Genomic DNA, 26,428 nt, shown 5'->3' with positions numbered 1-26,428 from the left:
ATATAAAATTCTAAGGTCATTAGAAGAATTCGAAGATATATGGTTACGTTAGTTTCAACTTATTATCGTTATTAGAAGAAGAAAGGTATTTTCAACTAACTTGTGTTTCTTACGATTAACTTAAGCAATTTTTATTTTCCATGGAGATCCGCAGTCTAGTCGTCAAGATCTCTGTCTAAATAAATGAAATTTAATAACGGGAACGAAGTGATCGTTTTACCGATAATGATAGTTATTAATTTGTTAACTGAAACACTCTTGTCCCCCAGTTTATACATGTACGATAGACCCTAATGCAATTTGCCCACCAGGGCGTCGTGCACCCCGATTGTAGCACGTTATTAGATTTATGAAGGGCAGCGTGCACCTTGTTCGATGACCTTGTTCGGTTACCTGCTACAGGTATGCATAATACATCTCCTTCCCGTACGCCCCTATGCTTTTCTCTCGTGTTCGTCATTACGGGCTACGTTGAAATCACGACTTTGACAAGCTAGAACCCGCTAACTCCGAGAGACATTGGTAAATCGATCGACGAAAACTATGTTCTTTCGATGTAGGGCTAAATAAAATTCAATTAATATTCATCGATTATTTTATACGTTCCTGAAAGGCTGAAATGTCATAGTGCTCGGAGACTTTGGGGGATTGAGGGATTTTTATTCCCTTATGTTTTTATTTTTCTCCGTGGTTGGTAAAGTCATTAACACTGATTAAGAAACGGTTGAATAACATTATTCAGAAAACGTAATAGAAATGGTAATTTTGGTAAACTTCTGATCAGACTAAACGTAATAGAAATGGTAAGCTTCGGGTTAAATAATGTATTATCGTTATGTGTTTTTTTAACAAATACTATTGTGTGTTATACATATTGCAATAAAGTAATAAATTGTGCAACATTAATTGAGAAACTAAGTGTCCAAGAAAAGGCACGTTGCATACTTCTTTAAAACCGTGTAAAAAGTACAATAAGATAAAGAAAGCAATTTATTATAATAAATTTATTGCAAAAGATGTTCTCATAATAGAGTTTTGTTATCGTTAGTTAGACGATTGTATGATTTTAACATGTTTTACAGACGTGGAAGAAACGATAATGCAAAACACATAAAATCTTTTGCTGGTAATTTGTTTTCTCATTTAATACGTATGTACATAGTTATCTATGTATAGTAGAAAATCGTGTCGGGCACGATAGGACAACGTTCTACATATACTCTATTCCGTGCAATATTAATATTTCCTAATATATCGATTAAACGCTTTCGGTTATTCGTTTAATTACAGCGCAGCAATTACATTAGCCCATACTTGTGGTTCCCTATCTAAATAAATTTAAATGCTGACGCTCAAACAGGGGATATATGATAGCGTGTATATGCATAATGCATTACGCTCCCAAATGTCAAATACATGGCCACCAAAATTAGTCGACCGTACACATTGATATGTTTGATCAGTTCGACTCCGCAATTTGTTCGCTTGGCTGGCTGGAAAATTCAACGCGCGGCATAAACTTTCGATGCGGAGCGTCACGTTCGCCGATAATGTTATAACGACTTCGTTACAGCAAAAAATCTCGTGCGTTTTTAATCCCATTTAATATTCCATCGAGCTGCACAACAATTTCTGTTACTTCCGTGTACAATCTCAGGCAAACACAAATACGAGTTTATATTCGGGCATTGTTCAAAATCGAGATTTACGGACATACATTCTAAATAAACGAAAGCGAATATTCCAAAACAGACACAGATATTTGATATCTAACGTTTAACAAATGTATTTATAAGTTTCATTTTGAAACGACTGAAAAAATTTCGTCAGAAAGAAAGAGGAAACTAACATTGAGTGTTGAATTCATTAATTAATAAGATAATTAGCTGTGTGTGAGAAGAGATTCGAAGAATTTAAGAATATCGCGTTATTTCTAAATGTTAAATTATTTAAAAAGAGAAGACAATTTCATCCAATTTGTGTTTCTTGCAATTAACACAGGCGATTTTTATTTTCCGCAAAGAACCGCAGTCTAGATTTAATTATTAATAAATTCCTAGATACAATCCGAATGATTGCAAAATAAAGAGAAAAAACCTGACAGAAGAGCTTTTATTCCAGCTTCTAATTTTCAATGCTTTGAGCGTGGCGCTCATTCATTTTTTAACTAACAAGCACGTTTCAAATTTCAATTGACTTTCGTTTGCGGCGTCTAATTTGACCAACAAAAAACCGTGTCGTTTGGCACGCCTCTCTCTCTCTCTCTCTCTCTCTCTCTCTCTCTCTCTCTTTCGAAAAAGAGAGAAAACTAAAAATTAGAACATCTCAAAGCAAATATAAATAGTTGTGTACGCGAGACAGGTGTTCGCGCGAATCCTCCCGCATTCGTTGCGGCGATTCAAAATAAAAAATCATCGCGGCATGTGCTGCGAGTTAACCGGTAATGAGATACTTGCAAAACTGAATGCTGCGCTCCGTAAAAGTGAGAAAGGTATGTCGGCCGTAAGAAACGTTCGTGGAACGTAACCGTTGTAACAATTTTCCGGAGTTATAACAACGCCGGTGAAACTCGCTGTTAAAACGCTGCGTTCAGACAAAAGAACAATGGCGAGAAATGAGACTCGTGGAAAAGGGGGTGCTGAAAAATGCCCGAATATTCTCGAGACTTCCGATGGAACTTCAAACCGTTAAAAATATAAAGGCGATGGACCACAATGTTCCCCTGTGAAAGAATAATTTACGAGCCTCGCCCATTGTGCCCAGAAATTGGGTGAAATGTAATTCGTATCTGGCTACTTTTGCCATCGGGAACAATTACACTGCGCTGAATGTAACTGGTTTTTATTGATTCAGAAAAATAACGAGCCAGCGAATTCAAAGAACTCCGCGAAATCTGGAAATTCAGATAAATGAGAGAGATAGTCATCGTTAATGAACGGGCTGTCGTTGCAATCTTAAAAAATGAGAGAAGAGGATCGCGATGTTTGTTACGAATTTATTCGATAACTTTCCACATAGTCATTGTTATGATTGGACTATTCACATTATAAGAATAAAAATCGTCCTACATCTTCACTTGGTCCATGTCTTCATTTTTGTCACAAATGCGTAAAATCCATCGTGCATAAAAATCCACTTATGAGTTCATAAAATTCTATGATAATCGATTCTTTTGGCCGATCTCGTGGTTTCCGTCAACAAGTCCGATTGTTAACAATTCCGCAGACAGCAAGGGATTGTAGAGGAACAGTCATTTACCGGGAACATGACAGGGAGGATATAAAAGATGCGGGTGAAGTGGAAGATGCACGGAGCGAGAAATTGGATATCGTTGATTTCGAGTGATCCCGCGATCATATCGATATCATCAATGAAAATGCGATCGTATATCAAGTTCTTCGCTTTGTGCAGCTTGCATTTCATCCGCATGTTTTATAACTCTTCTGTTCCACTTGTGGCAAACGAGAGTATCTACTTTCACGGTTTCCCGAGCTCCGCGGCCCATAGGAGATGTCTTATTAACATTCTAGACTCCGGATTCTAGATGATGGAGTTATCCAGATTTTGACCATTTTCTACGGTTCTCCGTTTCCCCGGATCAGAGAAACTTACGGAACTTGCTAAACTGTACTCGATAGAGAAGTTGAGACGCTGTCTGAAGAAGCCGTTTCCAGGTTGAACCTCGATTATCCGAACTAATTAGAGAGCAAACAAACGGAATGATTATTTTCGCTATCCTGATTTCGTGAGAAAGAATCTAACGACGGTAGTGACGTGGCCTGTTTTCGAAGCTTAAAGCCTCTACTCTCCTTCCAATACAGCAAGAATTGTTAACTTTCAACTGAATATGGAACTGAACAGTTCTTCGAATGTTGTTTTATAGTAAGAAGAATGAAGGCTGAATGGAATTAATGAATTACTTTCTTCGTTGCAGCAATTTTGTTCCGCTGATTTGCAAGAAAATCTTGCTATGTCCCAATTCTTCCAAATCAGCTTTACTGATCCTGTAATCAAGTACCTCAATCTTTATTTAATGCCCTAAAAATATATTTCGATTTTTCAGTCATTCTTAATTTTGATTTTTTATTCCGGAATTATTTTAAACATATAAAAATATGCATAATTGGCGTTTACTTAATCATAGTTAGTGCTAAATGCGCGTTTTGTACGTAAATCACATTATAATAATTAATTTATACAAAAATCTTCAGCAAGCATTTCTTCAGATTTTTGACAAGACATGCTTGAAGAATAATCAATTGAAAAATATTTACTACATTCTAATGCATACAAAATGTAATATTTCTCTCTAAATCTTACGCGTGTTGGTAGTTAAATATAATAAAAAAAAATATATAAATCGTCAATTTATGTATAAAACTTTTCTTTTATATACGTTTTTAATTCGGAGGTACAGAAATTGGGGCGTCTACCCTGCCGCCACGTGCTTCAGTATTTCTACTGGAAAACTCATTAATCAGCTGTAAGAAGTAGCGCAGTGCCTTTGTCACAAATCCTTCCTTTCCTCTTGCACGAGTTTCGCTACAGCGAGGCTCGTTAATGGAAGCTTCTGCGCAAGAATTTGACATGCACCGAAATTACAATTACGCTGACCGACTATTCCCGAACTCGAAATTGTTTAAACCTACTCTCCACTGAAACTCAATGCCCCCATAAACGATAGCTTTGTGCTGTAACATTCTCTGACGAGCGGCGGGATCCATCGAGAAGTTCTATCGCACAAAGAGATTCAACGTTCCGGATCGCGATTAAACAACCTAACAATGTGTCATGCGAACAGATAACGCTGTCAATAGTACCATTGTTAAAAGTTACGAATAGAAGCACAGGTTCTGCATCGTAAAAGAAAAATTTCACTTTGACTCGAACGGATCACTTCGCATTGTGAATATTAAACGGCGGATCTTCTATCTTCTTTTTGTATTGTAACGACTCCGATAAATGAAACACGCAATTGCAGTAAATACTGTTCGTCGAATGTTTCTTTTCGCGGTATTTTGCGGTATCGATTTATTTTTATCGTGTATCAATCGTTACCACGAATGTATCTTTAATCGTAGCTTCTTGCAATGAGCAAGATGGAGATCGTTTAAAGAGTACAAATGTTAACTGCACTCCGCGACAAATTTAATAACTATAATTAGAATCTAATTAATCATTTACGGGTTAACATTACTTATTACTTGGCGGCTCGTAACTAGGATGTATGGATTTCGCGAGAAGCAGACGTGTAATTAAATTATACATCGAATGCTGCATACTTTCTGTCCATTCATTTCAATCCTGCCATTTTGTAAATAATCAAGATCGTTCCATGCTATTTTGACTCAGGCCGTAGCGAGGTTTATATTAAATCAGAAAAATGGAGATCATTTTTGTTAAACGCACTCTATAAAACCGAATATAATTCGCGCAATTTTGATTGCTGAAATCCTAAAGATTCTTTCATAGAAAATAATTGAGCGGATTTCTAGAACTGAACATACGTTAATAATAAAAATGGTGACAAATTTGAATCAGTTCAATTTTGTCATTTTTACAGAGCAACATGCATTAGAGTCACTTTTAACGATCGACAGATTTAATATCAGATCCCCATAAACGAATGTTCCAAAACCTAACGCAGAAAGCCGAACAGTTCTTTTAAAAAGGGATCCTTGAAAATTGTTTGCAAAAATAACATAGCCCCAGAATATTCCCTAAAAACGAACATAAATCTCTTGTGATTTAGGGGATCCGGACGGAGAGGTGTTCAAACTCGAGCCAAAAAAGTTTCCGTCAGATTCTAACTGTAGAATGACTATAGGCGTGACTATAGAATGACATACGATAATGTTCCGGGCTCGAAAGAATTAATGGTCCCGACGTCCAAGAGATTTACAGAGAACCTGCTCGAAATTAAATTTCGTTTGGATTCGTTTCCCGCGGAACCGCGAGGAAATTACTGGCCAGAATTTTTCTAATTTCTCTTACGGTCCACCGAAACATCGGTGGTTGCTAGGTCCGACAATAAGCCAAACATAATTTCAGTAATGAATCCTCTGAGTTCGTGCGCGCGTAGGGTAGAGGAGCCAATTACTGTGCCCTGGTGGCGGACCTCGGGAGTTATCGCTACTAAAAACAACCTTAACAATTTCATTGACATTCCTTAAGAATCTAAAGGTAAATTATATATAAATTAGATAATTAGATATAAATTTTCCCACATAAAATACAATAGAACATAAAATTTTCTTTGAATAGTAGGAGTTACTGTGTTACCAGTTACTGTGTGCCTGTGATCTACAAAAATCAGTTACTGTGCTCCCTCTCTGATCACTGTACTCCCTCCCTGAATACTGTGCTCCAGTTACTGTGCTCCCCCCTGAATACTGAGCCTAAATAACTGTGCACAAAAAGTGGATTTATCTTTATGATATTTTACAAACTTCCGTCCTTTACATGTTCAATTAACAAACAAAAGAATTTAATACGTCTTAATCAATAAATATAGTTAATTATGCATGAGAATAAACTAAAGGCACCGTAATTGGTTACTCTGGCAGTGACTAGCTCCACTGCCCCAGCGAAATCGCGATTCTTGCCGTTTTTTCGGCTCGTAAACGTTTGGGAAGCTGATCCTCGGCGCGCTGTCAACTTGTAATCGGAATTCAGAATGTGAAGGAGCGTTTAAACGGAGCCTCTTAAATCATTCTCTTTTCTCTCGCCGCGTCGCGTCGACTTCGGCGACCCCAGGCGAAACCGCTTTGAATGCAAAGTAACGGTGGCAAATCGAGAATACGGCAAACAAGGGAACCGAGTTACGCGACTTCCGTCGCGACGCGACGCCCACGCCGACGTTTCGCGTCGGCCTTGGATTTTAAATGAGCGGCCGCAGCTCAGCTTCGAGTATTGACACACCTCGCTCGTTACGAGATACCGTGAAACGATGAAGCGACAAATATTATGATAGGAGGCGAGACGATGTCAAATCTGTTCTCCGCGGCCGGCGCCCGAATCCTTTCGGAATGATCCGCTCGCGCGGCGTTTCCGCCGTTTTCGCCGGAAACTGTACCACATACGCCACAGGTTTTTCCGAGCCGCCTTTCTCGCACCCAAGGACGCGATCATTCCTGCTTTCCATTTTAACCCCTTAAGTGACTGGACCGTGACAGTCGCGTGCATAACGCACGCACATTGTCTACGACATTTCTGGAAAAATCGTGTCGTGTCCTAAACAAGTAGTAATTCGTACGCAATTTTGCTCGATCTGCTTCGTCACTGTTTGCCGGCGAGGTTCTAATTAGCATCGACACTGTAGTCCATAATCTTAAAAATTATGGAGTGAGTAAAGAATATTTTTGGACACCTTTTAAACACGGTATAACTTTTTTCATACTGGGCAAAGTGACTTGAGTATTTTGTACGGTAATTAAAATATTTCTTTTTTAATTCTGCCATTATTTGGAATGACAAAAGGCTCTCAATCTTTAACGAAAATTTAAGAAATGCGTTTTGCATAAATTTTACATTTTCCGTTGAAAATTGTATCGAATTCGTTTGACGTTGTTACGAGTTGCGAACGGTCAAAGATAGCGAAAATTTCGGTATTTCAGAAAAAATTTGAAAACAAATGCCAAGAAATACGAAAAGAAAGCGTGTTCTATGGTGGAAGACTCACTTAACCCCTTGCACTGCGTTTTCTTTCGAAAGTGCGATGATTAACACTTCTTCGTTCTCGGTAACTTCCCTGATAGGAGAAAAGAATTTTTGTTTCTTGTGTGTCTTCGTTTACTTCCAGTCCTCAATTTTGATAACGCAAGCGTCGAATTCTGTTTCGACTTAGAAAATCTTGACGACATTCATATTTAACAGACTGCAATCGTCGACGCAAGGGGTTGAAAGCTTCGATGAACTTCAAGGAAATTTAACTTGAACAAACGCTCGCGGGCTTTGCATGAAATGCGGCTTTAAAGAACACTAAGATCCAGTGCGGATTTCATTTGAAATCTCAAGGCGACACTGAAATTGTAATACGAATGATTCTCGCTCGCCGAAGTCCCTTCCAATTTAATCGCTATTAAATTACAGCCTTCGCATTGGAAACGCAAGCGTATCCTGACCTCCATTAGTGTCTTAGTTCTTGTGTACCCGAGCTTGCTTGCCGAGATTTAAACAGAAAATCCGGAAAATCAGCCCGCGAAGATGCAGAGCAGAGGGTTTAACAATTTTCCGGAATTATTCACGCTGGAAGCAACGTTCTTTCGCGAGGGTGGAGGCCATTAGCCAACGTCGCGACTTAGTTAAATTCAGTGGAAGGCAAACGTTTGTTAAGTCGTAAACTTAATTCGATTATACTAATAGTCCCGCGGACTTGGTTTGCAAAGTGGCGGAGAGTAACGCGCCGGAGTTTGTTCGAGCGTCCCGGACATAATCGGAATTTAATATAGTTTTCAACGAATGCCGTATTAGCCGTCGTGTACATCCAATATTCCATTTGCCGCCAGAGTATAAATATTGTTATTCGACTAACTTGTTTCTCTGACAATTGATTGATGCTCGCATGAAAAAATTATACATATAAAAATCACATAAAGATTATACAGAAATTATATAAAAATTATATAAATATGATACAAAAATTCTGTACAAATTCTGTAAAAGCACACCGAGTTATATTTTTGTAAATAAAGGTCGAGCGTTAATAGACCGCAGACTTGTCTGCGGATGCAAGATTTCCTTCTGCTTTCAACCTCGATGAAGAGACATCCCAGTTAGCCAAACAAATTTCCCTGTCATCCTGGTTTGCGTAAGGTGACCTATGGAAATTGAAATTTCCATAAAGACCCGCAGTCTATTTGTGCAGATAGCAGACCGCTAAAAATGTCACTGCGGCACGAATAGACGCATTCAACGAAATTTTGTCGTTATTTGTCTGGTGTTCTAGAGCAGCCGGAATTACTGCAGTCGGAACAGCTTCGAACGCAGAGGACGAATCTTCAAAGGCAATTAAAGTTATAAAAACTGTCACAATCGTGTTTCCTGCTCATTTTCAACGGGACGCGCAATTTAATGCTCTCCAAACGACTTTCAAGTAAAGCGTCGAAATTAAGTAATACACAATTGTAACCATAATTAAAAAGTTCTCGGTCGAGTTTAAAAAACCGCTGTCATTATTCAGAAGCAAATATGAAATAATGCTGCAACTAATATCGCGTTTACGACAGGAGAATTTAAGAACTCGGTGGTATAGTCGAAATTTAGTAAAAAATATGCTAAAAAAACACGTTTCCACGCAGCTCTTATTTTCATGAACTGCAATAAACATTTTGCAATAGTTCTCCTTTTTATACCACTGTCGTTTTTTAGGGACGACCCGACCTCGAGGGTGAAAAATTCATCTGACAACCCTTTTAAAATTAAATTTTAATTTTCCACGAAGATCCGCAGTCCAGCTGCGGCACCAAAATCGGCGGACGCTAACGAGAGCGTAAATCGTCGTAGTTTTTGCATATTGCCGATATAGAGTCGCTATCCAATATTGCAATAGTGTAAGCCACTAGCCTACGGAGTGGATCCACGTGCAGGCTAATTCGATTGTGGACCCGGATCGTCTAGAACGGTATTATGGGGCTCGACTAGGACCGTGCGCGGCCGTCAGAATCTCGTTAGGTCGGTCATCTCCCTATAGGGAATTGTTATCGAGCTATCCATCGGTTGGCTGTTCTGAAATTTTGCGCCACGAAATGAACGACAGATGCAATTACGACTGCCATTGAAGAAGAATGCTGTCCCCCGTCATGATCTCCGCGATCCGCGGGCAAATCGATTCGGACAGAAGAACGCAATACGTCACGCGAAGTTTACTAGCGGCGCACAGCCGCGCACCCCTCTCGATAGCGTAGCGTCGTAATGAAATTACGGATTTTCATGCAAATATAAATTCCGACGAGTCCGGCCCGGAAAACGTGAGATTAAATGCAAATCTCGATACATCTACCGTGTATACAAATGTTCCAGATTAGGGGGATGGGCGGATTAAAATATTTGTTCGTGCCATTGTGCGCCCGAGTCAACGAAAATGGACGACAAATAATATTTATCGATTTTTCGAATTTTCACCGTGGATTACGGAATTAGCCTGCTGATACGGCGAATGGAATTTCGTTAAGGTATTGTTACACTTCAGATTCGATTTAATCGATTTCGAGAATTTTCGAGAATTTTAGTTCGTTCGAATGTTAACGTTGATCCGAAAGTATTTTCATATATTTTGCACACGTTTTCACGTGTTTTCATATATTTTACGGTTCAGAGGAAATCTTCATTTCATTGCGTCAATAGTTTCATACAATGTGGAGTTTGCTGAATTTATTCGGGAATACGTTTCAGTGCATTTATCGGTATATATTTATTTTTATCTCAAACATATTATTTCGAAAATTATGCTTTCGCAGCTAGCAAAATTAGGAGCGATTCATGGACGAATTCATGTTGAAACGACTTGAAAAATGAATTCTTTCGAAATTTGCACCTTCTGTGAAACCACTTCAGTTCAAGCAAATTATCTTCGATAGGGGCAAGAATTTTTCATGAAACTCTCTTTAAACCTGTTCGAAGACCCCAAGAATAATCTAAGTTTCGGCAATTAAGCTGAAGATTGAACTCTTCAATCTTTTTGATACAGCTGTTAACGTTATTCTACTTTATTTTCAAGCGTGTTCAACGTGTCCCTGTAGTCTCAAGCAAGTTTCTCTAGAAAAACCACCCCGAAATTTTTGGAAATAATTTCTGGAACTGTCTAGCTTCCATTGTTATGATAAAATATTTGCTACGACGATCAAGAACGTGGCACCAGCGATCAATATTTCCGAATGAATAAAATAAAGGGTTCTATCTCCGGCGACGACCAACTTGATAATATTATTACATCGAGAGAGGTATAGGAGCGGTGGCTTCCGGGAAATCCGATTCCCCCCTTAAATTGGTTACAGGGATTAAACTACTTACCGATACAAGTTCCATCAGGGGTGGCCTCGTAGCCCGGTAGACAGGTGATCGACAAGCTGTCTAGTATCGGTTGATCTTTCAGCTCCATTGGTTGGGCGCACCGATAAGATCCTGCAGTGTTGATGCAACCGTAGCGACACATTTCCGCTTGCAAATCAGGTTGAGCACACTCGTCCACGTCTGGAAAAGAAGCGCAGAACATCCTGTGTTTCCCTTCGCATCGGCCAAATCGGCGCCTTCAAACCGATGTAACTTTGATACCCGAGTTTCGCGTTATTCGGATTGCTTCGAATAAATATATTTGTCTAGGGTAATTGTCCCAATGAATTCCTTTTAGTCGAATATTTTATTCGTGATAAATTATTCTATCCATTTATTTGAATGATTCTTTAGTCGAATGATCTTTAATTGAATGATCTTTAGTCGAGTAATTCTTTATTCCAATAATTCGAAAAGTTCTTTATTCGAGTAATTCTTTATTCGAGTAGTTTTTTATTCGAGTAATTTTTTATTCGAATAATTCTTTATTCAAATAATTCAAGAAGTTCTTTATCCGAGTAATTCTTTATTCGAATCATTTGAGTAATTCTTTATTCGAATAATTCTTTATTCGAGTAATTCTTTATTCGAGTAATTCTTTATTCAAGAAGTCCTTTATTCGAGTAATTCTTTATTCGAGTAATTCTTTATTCAAGAAGTCCTTTATTCGAGTAATTCTTTATTCGAGTAATTCTTTATTCAAGAAGTCCTTTATTCGAGTAATTCTTTATTCGAGTAGTTTTTTATTCGAGTAATTTTTTATTCGAATAATTCTTTATTCAAATAATTCAAGAAGTTCTTTATCCGAGTAATTCTTTATTCGAATCATTTGAGTAATTCTTTATTCGAATAATTCTTTATTCGAGTAATTCTTTATTCGAGTAATTCTTTATTCAAGAAGTCCTTTATTCGAGTAATTCTTTATTCGAGTAATTCTTTATTCAAGAAGTCCTTTATTCGAGTAATTCTTTATTCGAGTAATTTTTCATTCGAATAATTCTTCATTCAAATAATACGAAAAGTTCTTTATTCGAATAATTCGAGAAATTCTTTATGACAGCAGTATAGAGCAGTATTTTATAATATTATACAATAAGTAGACAGCGAAATAAAAATCTGTTACATCGATCACAAGAAATAATAGATCGAGGAAATGAAGAAATAATAAATTGTTCCTTTCAACAATTTTGAAACATTAAAAATAGTGTAGCATTGTTACTAAATTCATCTTACGTCACCACAATTTTATGTTTTACCTACATCATTTTCTAGTATTTGCTAACATAAAGAATACTTTGAAAATTACAACGAAATAAGAAAACCGAAGAAATTGCCGACAAATACCGTTGTAATACCGATATGATACCGATATTTTATGTTTCGATGCAAGTCCCTGTGTCCAATTTGTTACACCGACGCATAATTATTTCGTAACCGAGATCCTTCCTAATTACATCCGACAGTCCGTACTCGGAGCACAGTACTTAAATGCAGGGTTAAGTTTAATGACGGCGCGGGTTAGACCGTGCTGTCGGTACAGGCTCGTATCATCGTTATTCTCATTAACTTATACGGTAGTTTATAGGCATAAATATGATCGGTTTCCTTCTCTTATTTTCTCCTTTATGGTCTCGCTAATGAGTGGGCTGCCGAGTATACTAACGAGCATTATGCAAATCCCGTTTTCCGTCGGGAAACTCAAACACGGCGGAATTTAATGAAACTCTATCTATCCGGCCCGCGATTGGTTTATTAAAAACTGCAAATCGTGCCGATTTTTCGGACATTAGAATTTCGATTTTATCGTTATGCTGATAAGTGTCATGGAATAGGGTTCAGTGCCGTGGTGTTTGTAAATTCCTTAGGGAAGTGTTGCAGCACGTTCAGGAAAATATTTCATAACAGGAAGAGACTGCCGCCTCGAGATATCTTCCTGCGAGATTCCACGGATACCTAATAAAGCACTATTAATCATTAATATTTTAATGCGAGATGAATCTGTGTGCGGGAGATAAAATTCTGGGCAATTTTCTTGAGAATCCGCGGAAATGGAATATTACACGAAATATTACTAGGAACTTGCTGTAAGTTGGAAGTTGCAATAAGTTGGATCAAATTTGGAGTATCCTATGACGTTCTTTGAAAAATGAATGAAAGGAACAAGAGGAGCAATAAAAAAGAAAACATAGAAATATAATTACTCTATAACATAGGAAATAATGGATAAAAAAAAACTTTTTTATCTTAGAACGTTCATCGAGACAGATCTGATGAGAGGGCCACAATAAGCAGTCAAAAAGCATCTTGGAATAAATAACCACCATTTTGAAATGTTCATCGAGAGTACTCTCGTGAGAGAAACTTGAAAAATAATGAAGGATCTTTTCGGTAGATAGAACTATCTCAGAAAGTATACCGAGAAAGGTCTCACGAGGGGAACTTGAAAAATATCGACAAATCTGTTTGGAACATAGTAGAACTATCTCAGAGAGCGTGTCGAGAAAGGTCTCGCGAGACGAACATGGAAAGCAGGCAAAAAGCACCTTGCAGCATGGTAAAACTATAATATCTTAGAGTGCCCATTGAGAGAGGTCTCGCAAGAGGAACATAAAGAACAATCGAGAACCTTCTTAGAACAAGTTCGAGCAATAATATATTTATTGAAAACAAATAAATATATTCATTAATAAATGATATTCGCTACTTGCTACGAGAGCGAAGAACCTTTATAATATCATGAAACGACGAGAACTCTGGTCGATTCTACCTGGAACTTTATTTTCTGTTCCGATCGGACGATGCGAGAACGTTCTTGAAAATGGTTCTACTTCAGCACTTAAACGACCGTTCACGAGATTTCTCGTGTTTCCGTGCTGAGACCTGAAAGACCGGCAACGACATTTCCCGTTTTTATCTCTTTTCTCTGAAAATTATCTGTTCTAACAGTAGTTGCCAAGTATTACAAAATGTTCGAACGAATTCTCATGTTGCAGGTATATACAAGGTGGTATGGTATTTCCAGGAAATACCATAATTTTGGGACACCCTGTATATCTTGAGCTTGCTGGACACTGCTTGATGATCTCATAATAATTTCAATTTACATTGAAATAATATGCGGTCGTTTAAGTGTTAAAATAGACCCTATTCAGAGGTGCCACAACATTCTTCAATCCGCGAGCATTCGACCACAGTAAATTCTCTCTAGAATGCCGAATTTCTGGTTGCGCGAATCTTCCTGTGCTGGTCCTAAGCCTGCGTGATTCATTGCTACGTCGATGCTAAGGTTCGAAGAAGTCGGTCAAGCGTGCGATGCGGCACGCGACGCGAATTCCCGGAAGACAACACGAAATAGTTTGTTTGGGTGCGAATCAGGTAAATAAAACCGCGGAGCTACAAAATACGTGACTAATCGCAACGACCGTTGATCCTTCACACTCTCCGTGAAACGCGTAGAGGCTCGTTCCACCGAATTGCTGTCGAAGGTAGGCTCGAGTAGCAAAACTGATATTTTCTTTCGAACGATGTACGTATCTTCTTTGACGTTGTCTTTAATATTTATCTAATGCTTTTTTTTGTTATAATTACAATTTGTATAATGAAATAAAATATATTACTTGCTAATAATATGATATATGAATGATATATGAATAAATATGGTCTAAAGTATGTCGTGTTTGGTCTCATTTTAATTCGAAGAATCTGACCAATGTATTAGAACAATTTTCATGTTTTAAAAATTAGAAATAAAAATGTTAAGTGATCGTTTTTATTCCAGCATTACTGTGTATTCGTATTAATGTACACCTGCATGCGGGCCGCTGCCTTTTTTTGCCGACTGCCTCGAGTTTCATTCTCTCTCTCTCTCTCTCTCTCTCTCTCTCTCTCTCTCGCTCTGTCTCACACACACGAGATGTCGGCAACTGCAAAAACGAGCCGCGAGGCTCGAAGAATCGCGACTGAATGTCCGCCGATTACCCTTTTCAATTCCGAGCTCCTGGCCTTTTACAGAGAGAATTTACTGTGTTTGCTATAGAGATGTGCGTGTACTTACGGTCGTGAATGTACGCGTGTATGGACACTTTGCATTATTGGAAGTGCAGGTTCACACGATCGAGTTACCGATGTCGCAGCGTTCGCACGAACTCCCCGGCGATTCAATATTCTTCGCGTTCCATTTCGAATGGGTTATTGAAACTCCCTTGTGATTCGACGATAAAACAGAGCTCGGCCGAGACGAAAAAGCCGCAAAAAGAAAGGGACGAGAAAGGAGCGGGAAAAAATGTGAGGTAAGAATTCTCCGTTACCTTGGCAAGTCTTCCAATCGTCCTCGAGGATAAAACCGTCGGGACAGAGACAAAACACCCGGCCCATCGTGGAGAGACAAGTGTGGGAGCATCCTGCGTTGTTGACGCTGCACGGACCAGCATCCTGGCACGTGTGGTTGTCGGCTGACAGCACGGAGTCTTGTAAACCGTCGCAAGAACATTCGTAACCCCCTATGGTATTCCGGCAAGTGTCCTGACAAGGCCCGTGTCCGTTGTTCAACAAACACTCGTTGATGTCTGAATAATTATCGCAGGAATAAACGATTACCTCACAGTTTCTACGCTTCGCGTTAACGTGCATGGGGTCGCGTACAGCGTCGGTGGCATAGCTAGCGTTTAACACCATTAACAGTTTAAAATATACATAGTGTAACTAGTTGATAATAATAATAAATAGTCAAAAATTGGTAAATTAACAAAGAACAGTTTTAAACCGTATAAACTTATTATTAGGTCGTTTGGAAAGTTATTTCATTTCTCAACAAAATTTCGTTTTATAAGGATGTTAAAAAAACACTTTCAAAGCCGCCAGAAGAATGTTAAAAAGTCGTCTTTTTTTACTCGAATTCTTTTTATTTAGAAATAAAATTAACCATTTTGAAGGGCCTGTTCACTTTCTTGCAAACGAAATTAACCCTTTCGCAAATTGAATTCACATATATATAATTATTTGTAATCAAATTCATGTCAAATTTAAGAACTGGATGATATTTTATAAATAATTGTTAAAGATTAATTATTTGTAATGAAATCTGTATTATTTTATAGATAAGTGTATAAATTCGTATTAAATTCAAAAATTGAATAAAAGGCAAGCAATTATGATCTGTGAAAAAGTTTAACATGATAACATGAAGGATAAATAAAACCTGTAGAAAGGATAATTAAAAAGTAAATTTTGAATAGAAAAAGCTGAACATGATATACGTACAACTCATTCAAAGTGCAAAACCTATGAACATAATCTCATAGTACCTTCTCAAATAAATTAAAATCGATTATGATCCTGTTCCTTAGATTTACACACGACTGTACAATTAAAAGCCTAGCTATGCCAACACATATGACATATTCTATCATCGTCCATATTCTCGTATAAATCATCGAAGTGTCAAAAAATTCGCAGAGATGCAAAATGCAATGAAAATAATTTCACGTTGCTTCGATCGAAGCCCCAACAATTCCAAACAAGTCTCTACTTACGCCTACATCGTTTCCAATCAATCGCTATTAAAGATGCAAGCGCACGTCGAATACAGACTACAAACATCGAAAAAGAACAGCCACAAATATAAACGATACGAGAGAAACGATACGGCATCGACGCATGCGGGAATATAACGAGTGCATGAAAATACTTCCGTTGCATGATTTATAATCTTCATGAACAGCAGAAATTCGCGGCGCAATTAATAATAAAACGAACGGACCGGCTCGCGGTAACGTTTGCTTTTGCACTTGTTGCTTTTTGCGACTGGAAACGTCGAGATTCCGCGGTCGGGGCCGTATATTCCGATGGAAATCACTCACCCCTGCACAAGAACCTGTCCTCGTCTAGCTTCATTCCCTTCGGACACTCGCAACGAAAGGATCCCGGGGTGTTCACGCACTTATGCTCGCAACCTCCCTTGTTATCCTTGCATTCGTTCACATCTAAATTTCAATGGGTACGTGTAATTCACGGAATTTAGGTAACTTCTCCGGCACGTCGTTCCCGACACCTCTTCACCGAATAAACGGTTCATTTAATGATACCGGACGGCTCTGAAATTCTCCTATTTCCGTGGAACGCGCTCGCTCGAACGGATTAGCGTGATTATTGCAGGAAAATGCTGCCGTTTATATAGAAAAGAAATCGAATCGCGGATAGGTCTGCCTTAATCGTTCCGATTCCGATCGATCGTAAAACCTTTTACATTCCGGGACAAAAGGATAGCGCACTTTATATTTTTCCACATTTTATGTTAAAAGGTGCAAACAAATACGTATTTTCTTTTACCGATAACTCATAGCGTGCTTGTACACACAATCGTCCACATATTTCGATAGGATTTTAACAGAGAAAATGTGAATATCTTCGCTAAACGGAATGACAGTTGCTATTAAATATCATTCGTTTGATTTATTACTATACATAATTTCTAGTTAAATGTGCTATCGTTTTATCCCATTATATTTCCTGCAAAATTCTTCTTTTTAGTCAAATAAAATTGTTTAGACTGGCAAAATTCAATTCGATTCGATTCCTGTACGTTTATAGAAGTATTATGCAAGGATGTGTAAAAATAAAATCTTGATTGTAACATCAAATAAATAAAAAATCACTTTAGCTTTCGAGCGTGCTATCTTTTCGTCCGGGAGTGTACATGCAATTTAATATTAAAATAGGTGTAGCAAAAGCATTTACTAGCGAATTTTCTGGTGAACGCATCAAATATGCATAACACGCGGTAGGTACATGCGATTATATTCGGTAAAAATTATTTCTGATAAAAACATCGTCCATTATGAATACGGAGCATTTAATTAAAAATTCCCTGATAAACGCTTTTATTTGCCTTTATGCACGCGGCCCATCTCCATTAAAATAAAGCAAATATTAGAACCACGAAGTGAATACTACAGGTAATTAAGATTTTCAAACATTTACTACATAATACTGCTAAATGATTGTGCGTAAAAAGATCGTGCAAATAAATGAAAATAAACGCTTGTAAGTGTCAAGTACAGCATACGTGAAAACAGATAATAATTTCCATGCATACGGCTCATTATTTTATTGTATGTTATATCCGACAGAATTAAAGCTCGTAATTATTAAATTTAAGCAGTTTCATTTAATCCTGCTAGAATCTGCGTGTGTGTGTGTGTGTGGTACGCACTCTGGTATCTCTCTCGCTCTCAAAAACTTTTAACGAAATTTGTTACATTTATATCATTATTCGTGATTTATGAACAACATCAGCAATCGTTACAATTTCACAGCAACGCGATAATAAGAATCCGTTGCCAAATACATCCATGTACTATTGAAATATTTGTTTATATATATATATAATCAATTTCCAGCTCACGCAACCACTTTGTATTTATAATCCGTGAGAACCGTCGATTTATATTTCATAAAGCATTATTATGATACCTCATCACTATTTTCATAAAGCATTATTATGTTACCTCATCACTATTTTCATAAAGCATTATTATATTATATTATTATTATTTCCATGAAGCAGATTAATTTTTCAAACGCATCGACCGAACGTTAGTAATCGAATAATAATACTGATAATAAATAATATTGACGGGACGGCGATGTTAATTTTACAAATTCAGAGTAATGCAAAATTGCTCGATGGGAATTATGCTCGACGTCCGGCATGCTGGAACTTTTCGAGGAATAGGTCGGACCGTTTAAAAGTTTAAACACCGCTCGAACGCGAAGAGAGAAATAAAGTTTCGGCTCTGATTCAATTACTGCTATCGTTTCAGTCCGATTTTCACGAGCGAGCGTTCGGACAAAATTTGATAACCCTGCTTAACTTCCAAGAGAATATAGGTATTCCGTGCTCGGCGGGGACACGGGAAAGGTGAGGGATCTCCCGCGGGGTAATCGATATTTTAATATCGACCGGGGAAAAAAACTTGTCGATGCCAGAACAGAAAACCTGTCAATATTTCAATGAGCGTGCTGTCGATATTTCATCTCGAGAAATTTCTTTTCTACGGACGCGACAGGCCACTTTCCATGGAGAGAATTATGCCGTTCGCGCGATTCGCTACTCGCGCCGCCGACTAGAAAGGGACACGCGAACAAGACATTTTTGGCTCGATGTGTGTATGTATTACGAACGGATTCTCGGATTACTGAAGATAGTCGTGACAGCGTTTTTTACGGTCCGTCATCGGAATAAGGTTATTGAATTTGGAACCGTGATACCGAATCGTCGAGAGTGCGATCAATCTACATCGGCGAGTGTGTTGCATTTTAGAAGCAATGAATTCGAATGAGGTCATAAATCACGGATAAGAGAATGCAGAAATGTTTGAACGAACAGTCTGGAACATATTTATGGGCTTACACGACTGATGGATCTTCTTAAGGAAGATCGACGTGCAAGTACTCGAACACTTCATTCGCACGTACGTTTCAGGAACATTTAGCTGGTTTTATTTGGGTATCATTCGCTTCGAGACTAGTTATATATCTTTTACAACGTATAGTATTTGGATTAAATTATTAGCTCATATATAAACTCATATATAAACCGATTTAATAATGTAAAAATTAATTTTAACAGTGACGTAGCAATTTTCGGCGGTGCCTCAGAGCCGCCATTTGAGTGCAAAGGGTTACGTCGAGGTTATTTCAAATATTATTGTTAAATATCATTAAATATTATTAAATATTATTAAATATTATTAAATATTATTAAATATTATTAAATATTATTAAATATTATTAAATATTATTAAATATTATTAAATATTATTAAATATTATTAAATATCATTAAATATTTTTAAATATTATTAAATATTAATATAATTAAAATTTTCAAATATACAATATTAAATTTCGGTTTTATATATGCATATATATGGAAATATTGAAACGAATTTGTCGCAGCAAATGAAGTGTTCGATTCAGAAGCGACTACAGAAGAAAGAAAAGTGTATGGCAAACGCATGGCGGACTTCTACCTACCGACGCATTTATTGTCTTCCAGACGGAAGCCTTTGTAACAGGAACACACCGGTCTGCCATCGATTTCCTTGCAAATTTGATCGCAGGAGGCATCGATGCAAACCCCTTCGGGACTGTGCTTGATCTTGCACTTCGGCAACTGTCCTATCCATTGGCGATTCTTGCAGAGTAACCTATTTGGTGTGGTCGCTATGTAATACCCTGGGGCGCACTCGTAATCAGCTTCTAGGTACTCGTGACCTGGCACAGATGACCTTGGGCAAACATTAACAGTGGAGAATAGTGGAGCACAAAAACGGTTCGCTTATCAATTGCCTCTGCAATTCCGTGGAACTTTAATACTAGATTTACGGAGCGCTGAAGGCAGCTGTTTTATATTAGTTTATAAAAGCAACATTGAGACGTTTAGTCCGATTTTGAACGAGTGTTATTGTCATATTTGCCGCAAGCAACGCATTATATTGAATAAATAACTGATAAATGTATCTTCACAATGTGAACGATCGTAAATTAAGAAATTAGTGACCCGTCACTCGGACGGATTCCGTAAATCTAGTGTTAAAAGGTACATAAAGTTACGTTGTATGAATTATTGTATTTTATTTAATTTATCGTATCTCATTTAATTTATCGTACCTTATTCTGTTCCATTTCATTTTATTTTCTCGTGTTTTATCCTATTCCATCTTATTTTATTATATAGATATTGTACCTAAACGGTGTGCTATCGAATTTCCCATTAGTACATAGAATATTTGAAGAAGAGGAAACAAGATTGTCCACAAACGCTCCTCAATTATTCTCAACGGAAGAATAACTCTTTTAAGTATTTAGAGCGGACGAACTCTTCGCGCCGATAAAGATCTCCCCGAATCGAAATTTAGTGGCGCAACTTGTTCCGCAGAAGATATATTCGGGCATCGCAGTCCCATCGCGTTTTACGTCTTTTTACATTTTACAGCGCCGCGCGGTAATTCCGGCGCGTCAGAACATTGAAAAGTTCAGGCCCTCGGATCCTAAGAAAGTTTCTCGGGTCTCGTACAATTCTACTACGAAGTTGTCCCCGTAATTCAGTTTTCCGAGGGCAAGAGGAAATTTCAAGCGCCAATAGAGCGACACGTTCTTCCCGGCACGGGGGCGTGTGCTCGATTAAAGAACAAACGAAAGGGGGAGGGGGTGGCGATGCTTCGGAGCAGAGCTTTCGCAAGTGTTCGCGAAAGCTTTGAGCAGAACGGGCGAGGACATCTGCAATTAGAGACGTTTCGATCGCGTTCTCGAGTGCTGTCTAACTGACGCATTTATGTTTTATGTATACGTAAACCGAAAACGAGAATTGTCGAGACAACTAGACCTCTCTGCAACGTGGCTGCGACAATATCCAAATTGAACGCTGAATAAAAATTCCGTGAATCGACGGAATCGATGGGTGAATAAATGCATTACTTCGACAAAAAACGATTGCCATCATGAAGAAAGGAAACGGAGCATTCTTCTAGAACAACTGCAGTTTCTTATGAATACCCTGTCAGTTTTTAATGAGATTCGGTATGCTGCAGAGAATCAAATTAAATTATTGCAGTGGTTGTCGACGAGAAGAAGATCAGCAGATAATATTATTTTATGATAGTTTTTAACAGAGTTGCAGCTGCTCTAAGATCGACAATTTTCGACCGGGAATTAATTCGGCCTTTTATTTTGCTGTCGATTGTGTGCAGAAAATATCTGATCCCTCTAGAGACTCCTCGAACCGACTACACCACCTATAAACAAATAGCGAAAACGCTCGTAAAGCGAGCAACAGAGTTTCAATACCTCTTTAAGTAAAAATCGGCTTTCTCAGCTTAAGCTCGCATCGCCTTTAACGGAGGGCATTCAGACAAAAATCAATCACCAGTAATATTCCAGATAAAATATCGAAAATACTTGACAGCATTTTTTATGCTGATTCAAACTATAGGCTAATCATTTCGTCAACTAATTTTTTCGACGATAAACAAATTTTATATGAACAAAATTAGTTGGCAAAATAATTCGCACGTAATTCGAATCGTCGTAAAAAAGTTCTATGAAAATACATATTTTCAAAATTTCACCTGGACTATTAATGTTAGTTGATTTCCGCCCTCTCTTAAACGCGGCCGGTTCACTTCGCCGAAAACAATGTCCATAGAATTCCATCGAGTTTCGACGACTCGAGCATAAACGCGAGACCCAAAAATGCGGCGTCCAACGACAACGACACCGGCAAACGCGCGCCGGATCCGCGGCTGCGAAGAAAATCGGTTCGACTGGATTCTACGAGGCCGCGACATTTCGGATGAGCTGAATAATTCATACTAAAAGCCACTTACTTTACATATTTGATCAGTGCATGCCGCGCGAGCGGAGCCGGCATGAAAGTCCCGTTTATGCATGATAAATCTCCCTTGGTATCGTCGTCGTACGCCGCAGGAACGACGGTGGTGCTGGTGCTGACGGTGGTCGTGGTCTCCGCGTTCTTCTTTCCGACGAACCTTTCGAACTCGGTGCCGTCGATGATGGGTTTACCATGGAAATGGGCGCCGGGGTTCTTGCGATGCTCCAGCTCGTCGCGGCACGGCAGCATCGACAGCTTCAGGCTGGAGGTCATGTAGGCGTTGTAGTCCTTCAGCGTCCTGGCCAGCACCTCGTTCTCCATGTCCAGGATCGGCAGGTCCTCCTTGGTCCTCGTGTAGCCCAGCATCTTCTCGGCGTCGTACCTCGAGTCGCCGAACCTGTTCTCCTTCTTGATCTTCGGCTTCTCGACCTTCCGCTCGTGCGACGGCCTGGACAACGAGCTGCCCAGGATTCGGTTCTCCAGGCTCGCCGGGTCCTCCATCTGCGTCCGCAGGATCTCCTTCTCCAGCTGCCTCGAGAACTCCCTCTCGACCGTGTCCTCGTAGCTCCTGTAACGCGCGGTGGTCTGCGCGGACCGCCTGCCACTTTCCGTGGTTAATTGGTTCTCAAGATTCGACGGCGACGTCGCGTACGGGAAGCCCGAACCCGGGCCGCCCGAAAGAGACGAGTTACTTCGCCGGCTGGCGTCGGACAGCATGCTCTCCTCGACCCGTTGGTTCCCGAGGACCAAGGATCTCGGCGCGTCGTTCATCCGTCTCTTGAACTTCGAGCTCCGGCGGCCTTCCGCCCGGTCCTCGTTCTGTCTGGTTCTCTTCCGGCGCCGCTCCCGCTCCCGATTCTTCCTCCTGCGACGACGCTCGGCGCGATATCGCCTCGCCGGAGAATCCTTCGACTTCTTCGACTGACCTCCGCCGCCTCCTCCTTCTCCGCCTCCGCCGCCGCCTCCGCCTCTTTTGCCTCGGATCTCGTTCTCGCGGGAATCGTTCGCCAAGTCCCGCTGCCGGGCTGCCTCCCGACTCTTCGACTCCTTGCCGCGGCGATGCTTCTTCCGACACCTGTAGTCGAAGTTACCTCTTCGACGGCCGGTCGACGTGTTCGCTGAAATCGAGGTTCCAAGGTGATTCGTGGCCACGGAAGTTTGTCTTGTTATTAGCGGCTGGGGAGCTCGCACGGTGAAGGTAGAGAACCGGCGATTGTTTCCGATATATTTTGCTAACACTATCGATGACTATCGATAGGCAGATAGGAAATAATCGTCGATGGAAAAGTGATTCTTATTCACGTGAGGGATAATTGTCGTTAAATTTTGGAGGAGACCGAAAGAGAAATGCAGCGATTAGAAAGAAATAACGTTAATCTTTTTGGGATTATTAATAATCGTTGCAAATATACCGCGGATTTTTAGGCAAAATAGAAATAGACTGCATCAATTGCACGAAACAGAAACTAGATAGAAAGTTCATTATCTTTTGAATCATTTTTATAGCTGAAAAATAATACATTAACATTTTTAAATTCTTTTAAACCATCTAAAACATTAAATTGCAACTACTTAATTTTGCTATAAATGCATAAAATCCGCAGTCTAGTTATAAATTACACACGGAAACGACAAAAAATGGAAACAAATCTTTTCCTGAAGTCTATATACAAAGTGTCCCAAAAATGTCTCGCGATCCGAAAGTGGAGGGTTCCTCGGGTCATTCGAAGCAACTTTTTCCTTTACAAAAATGTTCTCCGAGGCACCGTTAACGAGTTGTTAATGAAAAACAGTGACCGATGAGAGGCGAGCTCAGCTGGCGCGAGGCGACCGAGCCAATGAACGGAACTGGGCTTCGTGCGCTGGGCCGCCTCGCATCAGCCGTACTCGATTCTTATTGGTCACTGTTTTTCGTTAATAACTCGTTAACGGTGCCTCGGAGAACATTTTTGTAAAGGAAGAAATTGCTTCGAATGATCCGAGGAACCCGCCATTTCCGGATTGCGAGACATTTTTGAGACACCCTGTACAGGGAATTGTTTCTATCGTTTCATAATAATTTATCTAGCTTCGTACAGGTTCGGGTGTTACTGTACAGTGAATTCTCTGTAATTGACGCTCGAATTGTGCGCAAAAATGGACTATTTCAGAAGAAGAGATACTTTTATTCGAGCCTTGCACCTCGTTTTTATAATTATTGACACTACTAGGCAACTATAAAAATGAGTCGCGATTAATCTTCTTCCCAAATTGTCCATTTCTGTGCAGAATCTGAGCGTCAATTAGGGAGAATTTACCGTATTTGGTTTTATAAGTTCGAGCTGGTGAGCAGTTTCAAGTTCTCGGCGCGACGTCGATCTTGAATTTTCGAACTCGGTTGAGAGGTACTTTCGTTTCAATTGAAAAACGGTGCAGTGGGAAAATTGAAAGAATTGAACGTTTTTAAAGCACGGTGTAAGAACTGCTGAAAGTTTTCTCGTTACAGGAATGACCGTTTTGTCCTTACAGTAGAAATGTGCGTGCCACGTTACTACAACACCTCTCCGTAGAACTCGGACAAGAGAGCACGAGTTTGTGTTTCTTTTCAAGTCGATGGCGTGCAGTTTCTGCTCGGAAACTGAAGAAGCTTTCGAGCGGATCCACGCGTTCCAATAGAAGAAAATCGTATTTAAAACGTAAACGGCCGCTTTCGTTTCACGGCTACGTGCGAGAGAACATTAAACAAGCATGTGCGTGTGTGTGTGTTATATTGTGATGCTGACATGTTCGTAATAAATTTGGTTCGCGAATGTTCCGGTATGTTATCAATTCGGTGTATGTCGAATTTACGAACAACTATGGACGCATAATAAGATCTCTGTAACCTGTTTGACTCGCATAACACGGTTTCATCGCGCGGGGTTTACTGTACAGTACAGCTCATAATTATTCAAGCGACGGGAATTCCGTACTTTACCCTGCTTTTCAAAGGCATGTATAAATGCACGCTATTGTTACGGAGAACGGCTTTAAGATAGAACAGACTAATTGGAATTTTAATTGAAACTCGAAGTCCGTGCGAATTAATTTTTGGCAGTCGAAGAGCAAGATTTTTCCTTCGATGAGAAACGGAAAAGTAGACGACGAGAATTACATCGACGATCGTTAAACGAATTTTTTAATCTCGTAGCTAACCGAATGACAGCGTCAAGTGAATCTCTATTAAATAATTAATATAATCGTAGAGTTTACATTACTCGTGCGAGAATTATTACAAAATTCGCGCGCCACGGGTTTGCGTTAATTCGTTTATCGAATTATGTTATAAATGTATGCGCATATGTTTGTGTAAGTAAACAACATCCATAAACTATTGAAAGTGAACGTACTAAGCAGCAAATAAATTGCTCGTATCGCGGTGAACGCGTTAATATCGGGATGTGATTGAAACAGTAATGACGAATTATGCAACATTTATTACCCGATCGTGGATATTAATCCGATTTCGGATTGAACGAGGAAATTTCCGCCATCCAAAATCGTCGACTATCAAAAATAAGATTAACATATTGAAATTAATTTAAAAATCTCCACTGATCTGACTTATAAATTTCGATTCGATGAGAGAGAAAAGTGTCGGCACAAAATTGCTTAAAAAAATGCAACAACCTCTCCCAGAATTGACACATTCATAAAATAAAGAAAGAATTATGTTTCCTAGAAAAAAAATCACGAAAAATTCCTTATGAATTCCGATGAAACTTCGCAGGTTAATGAGATTCCATTCTGAATTTTCCTCAATGTCGTGATCCCTTATTTTACACGCTGTTCTCTCAAACACAATGCATGTTCATACTAAGAAACTAAATTCATAAAATAACAGAATCGCTGCATTTCTCATTGTTTCATTTATATTCCATACATTTGTTCAATTGTAGTCTTTAGTTTTTAATACATCTCATTAATTAAAGGAGAAACAATTCGCGGAGTTCCAAAGCAATTGTGAAAT

The 26,428-nt window shown here is 39.1% G+C and overlaps 1 protein-coding gene across 3 annotated transcripts in view; it reads right to left on the bottom strand.

The window, feature by feature from the left end:
- The window catches only part of LOC117229465 (uncharacterized), a 100,581-nt gene that overhangs the window by 37,996 nt on the left and 36,157 nt on the right, over positions 1-26,428 (bottom strand). For 2 of the 3 annotated variants that reach the window (XM_033485949.2, XM_033485951.2), the window contains exons 4-8: positions 22,436-23,558; positions 20,085-20,338; positions 16,908-17,030; positions 15,357-15,614; positions 11,011-11,190 (exon numbers count right to left, since the gene is read on the bottom strand). In XM_033485949.2, the coding sequence (XP_033341840.2) occupies positions 11,011-11,190; positions 15,357-15,614; positions 16,908-17,030; positions 20,085-20,338; positions 22,436-23,558 (1,938 nt within the window). The remainder of the gene's footprint in view (positions 1-11,010; positions 11,191-15,356; positions 15,615-16,907; positions 17,031-20,084; positions 20,339-22,435; positions 23,559-26,428) is intronic. The other variant, XM_033485950.2, reaches the window with a different exon arrangement.

This window comes from Megalopta genalis, chromosome 3 (assembly GCF_051020955.1).
Source record: "Megalopta genalis isolate 19385.01 chromosome 3, iyMegGena1_principal, whole genome shotgun sequence".
Classification (NCBI taxonomy): domain Eukaryota; kingdom Metazoa; phylum Arthropoda; class Insecta; order Hymenoptera; family Halictidae; genus Megalopta; species Megalopta genalis.
The sequence above is the reverse complement of the archived record's forward strand: the minus strand, read 5'-3'. Positions and strand labels throughout refer to the sequence as shown.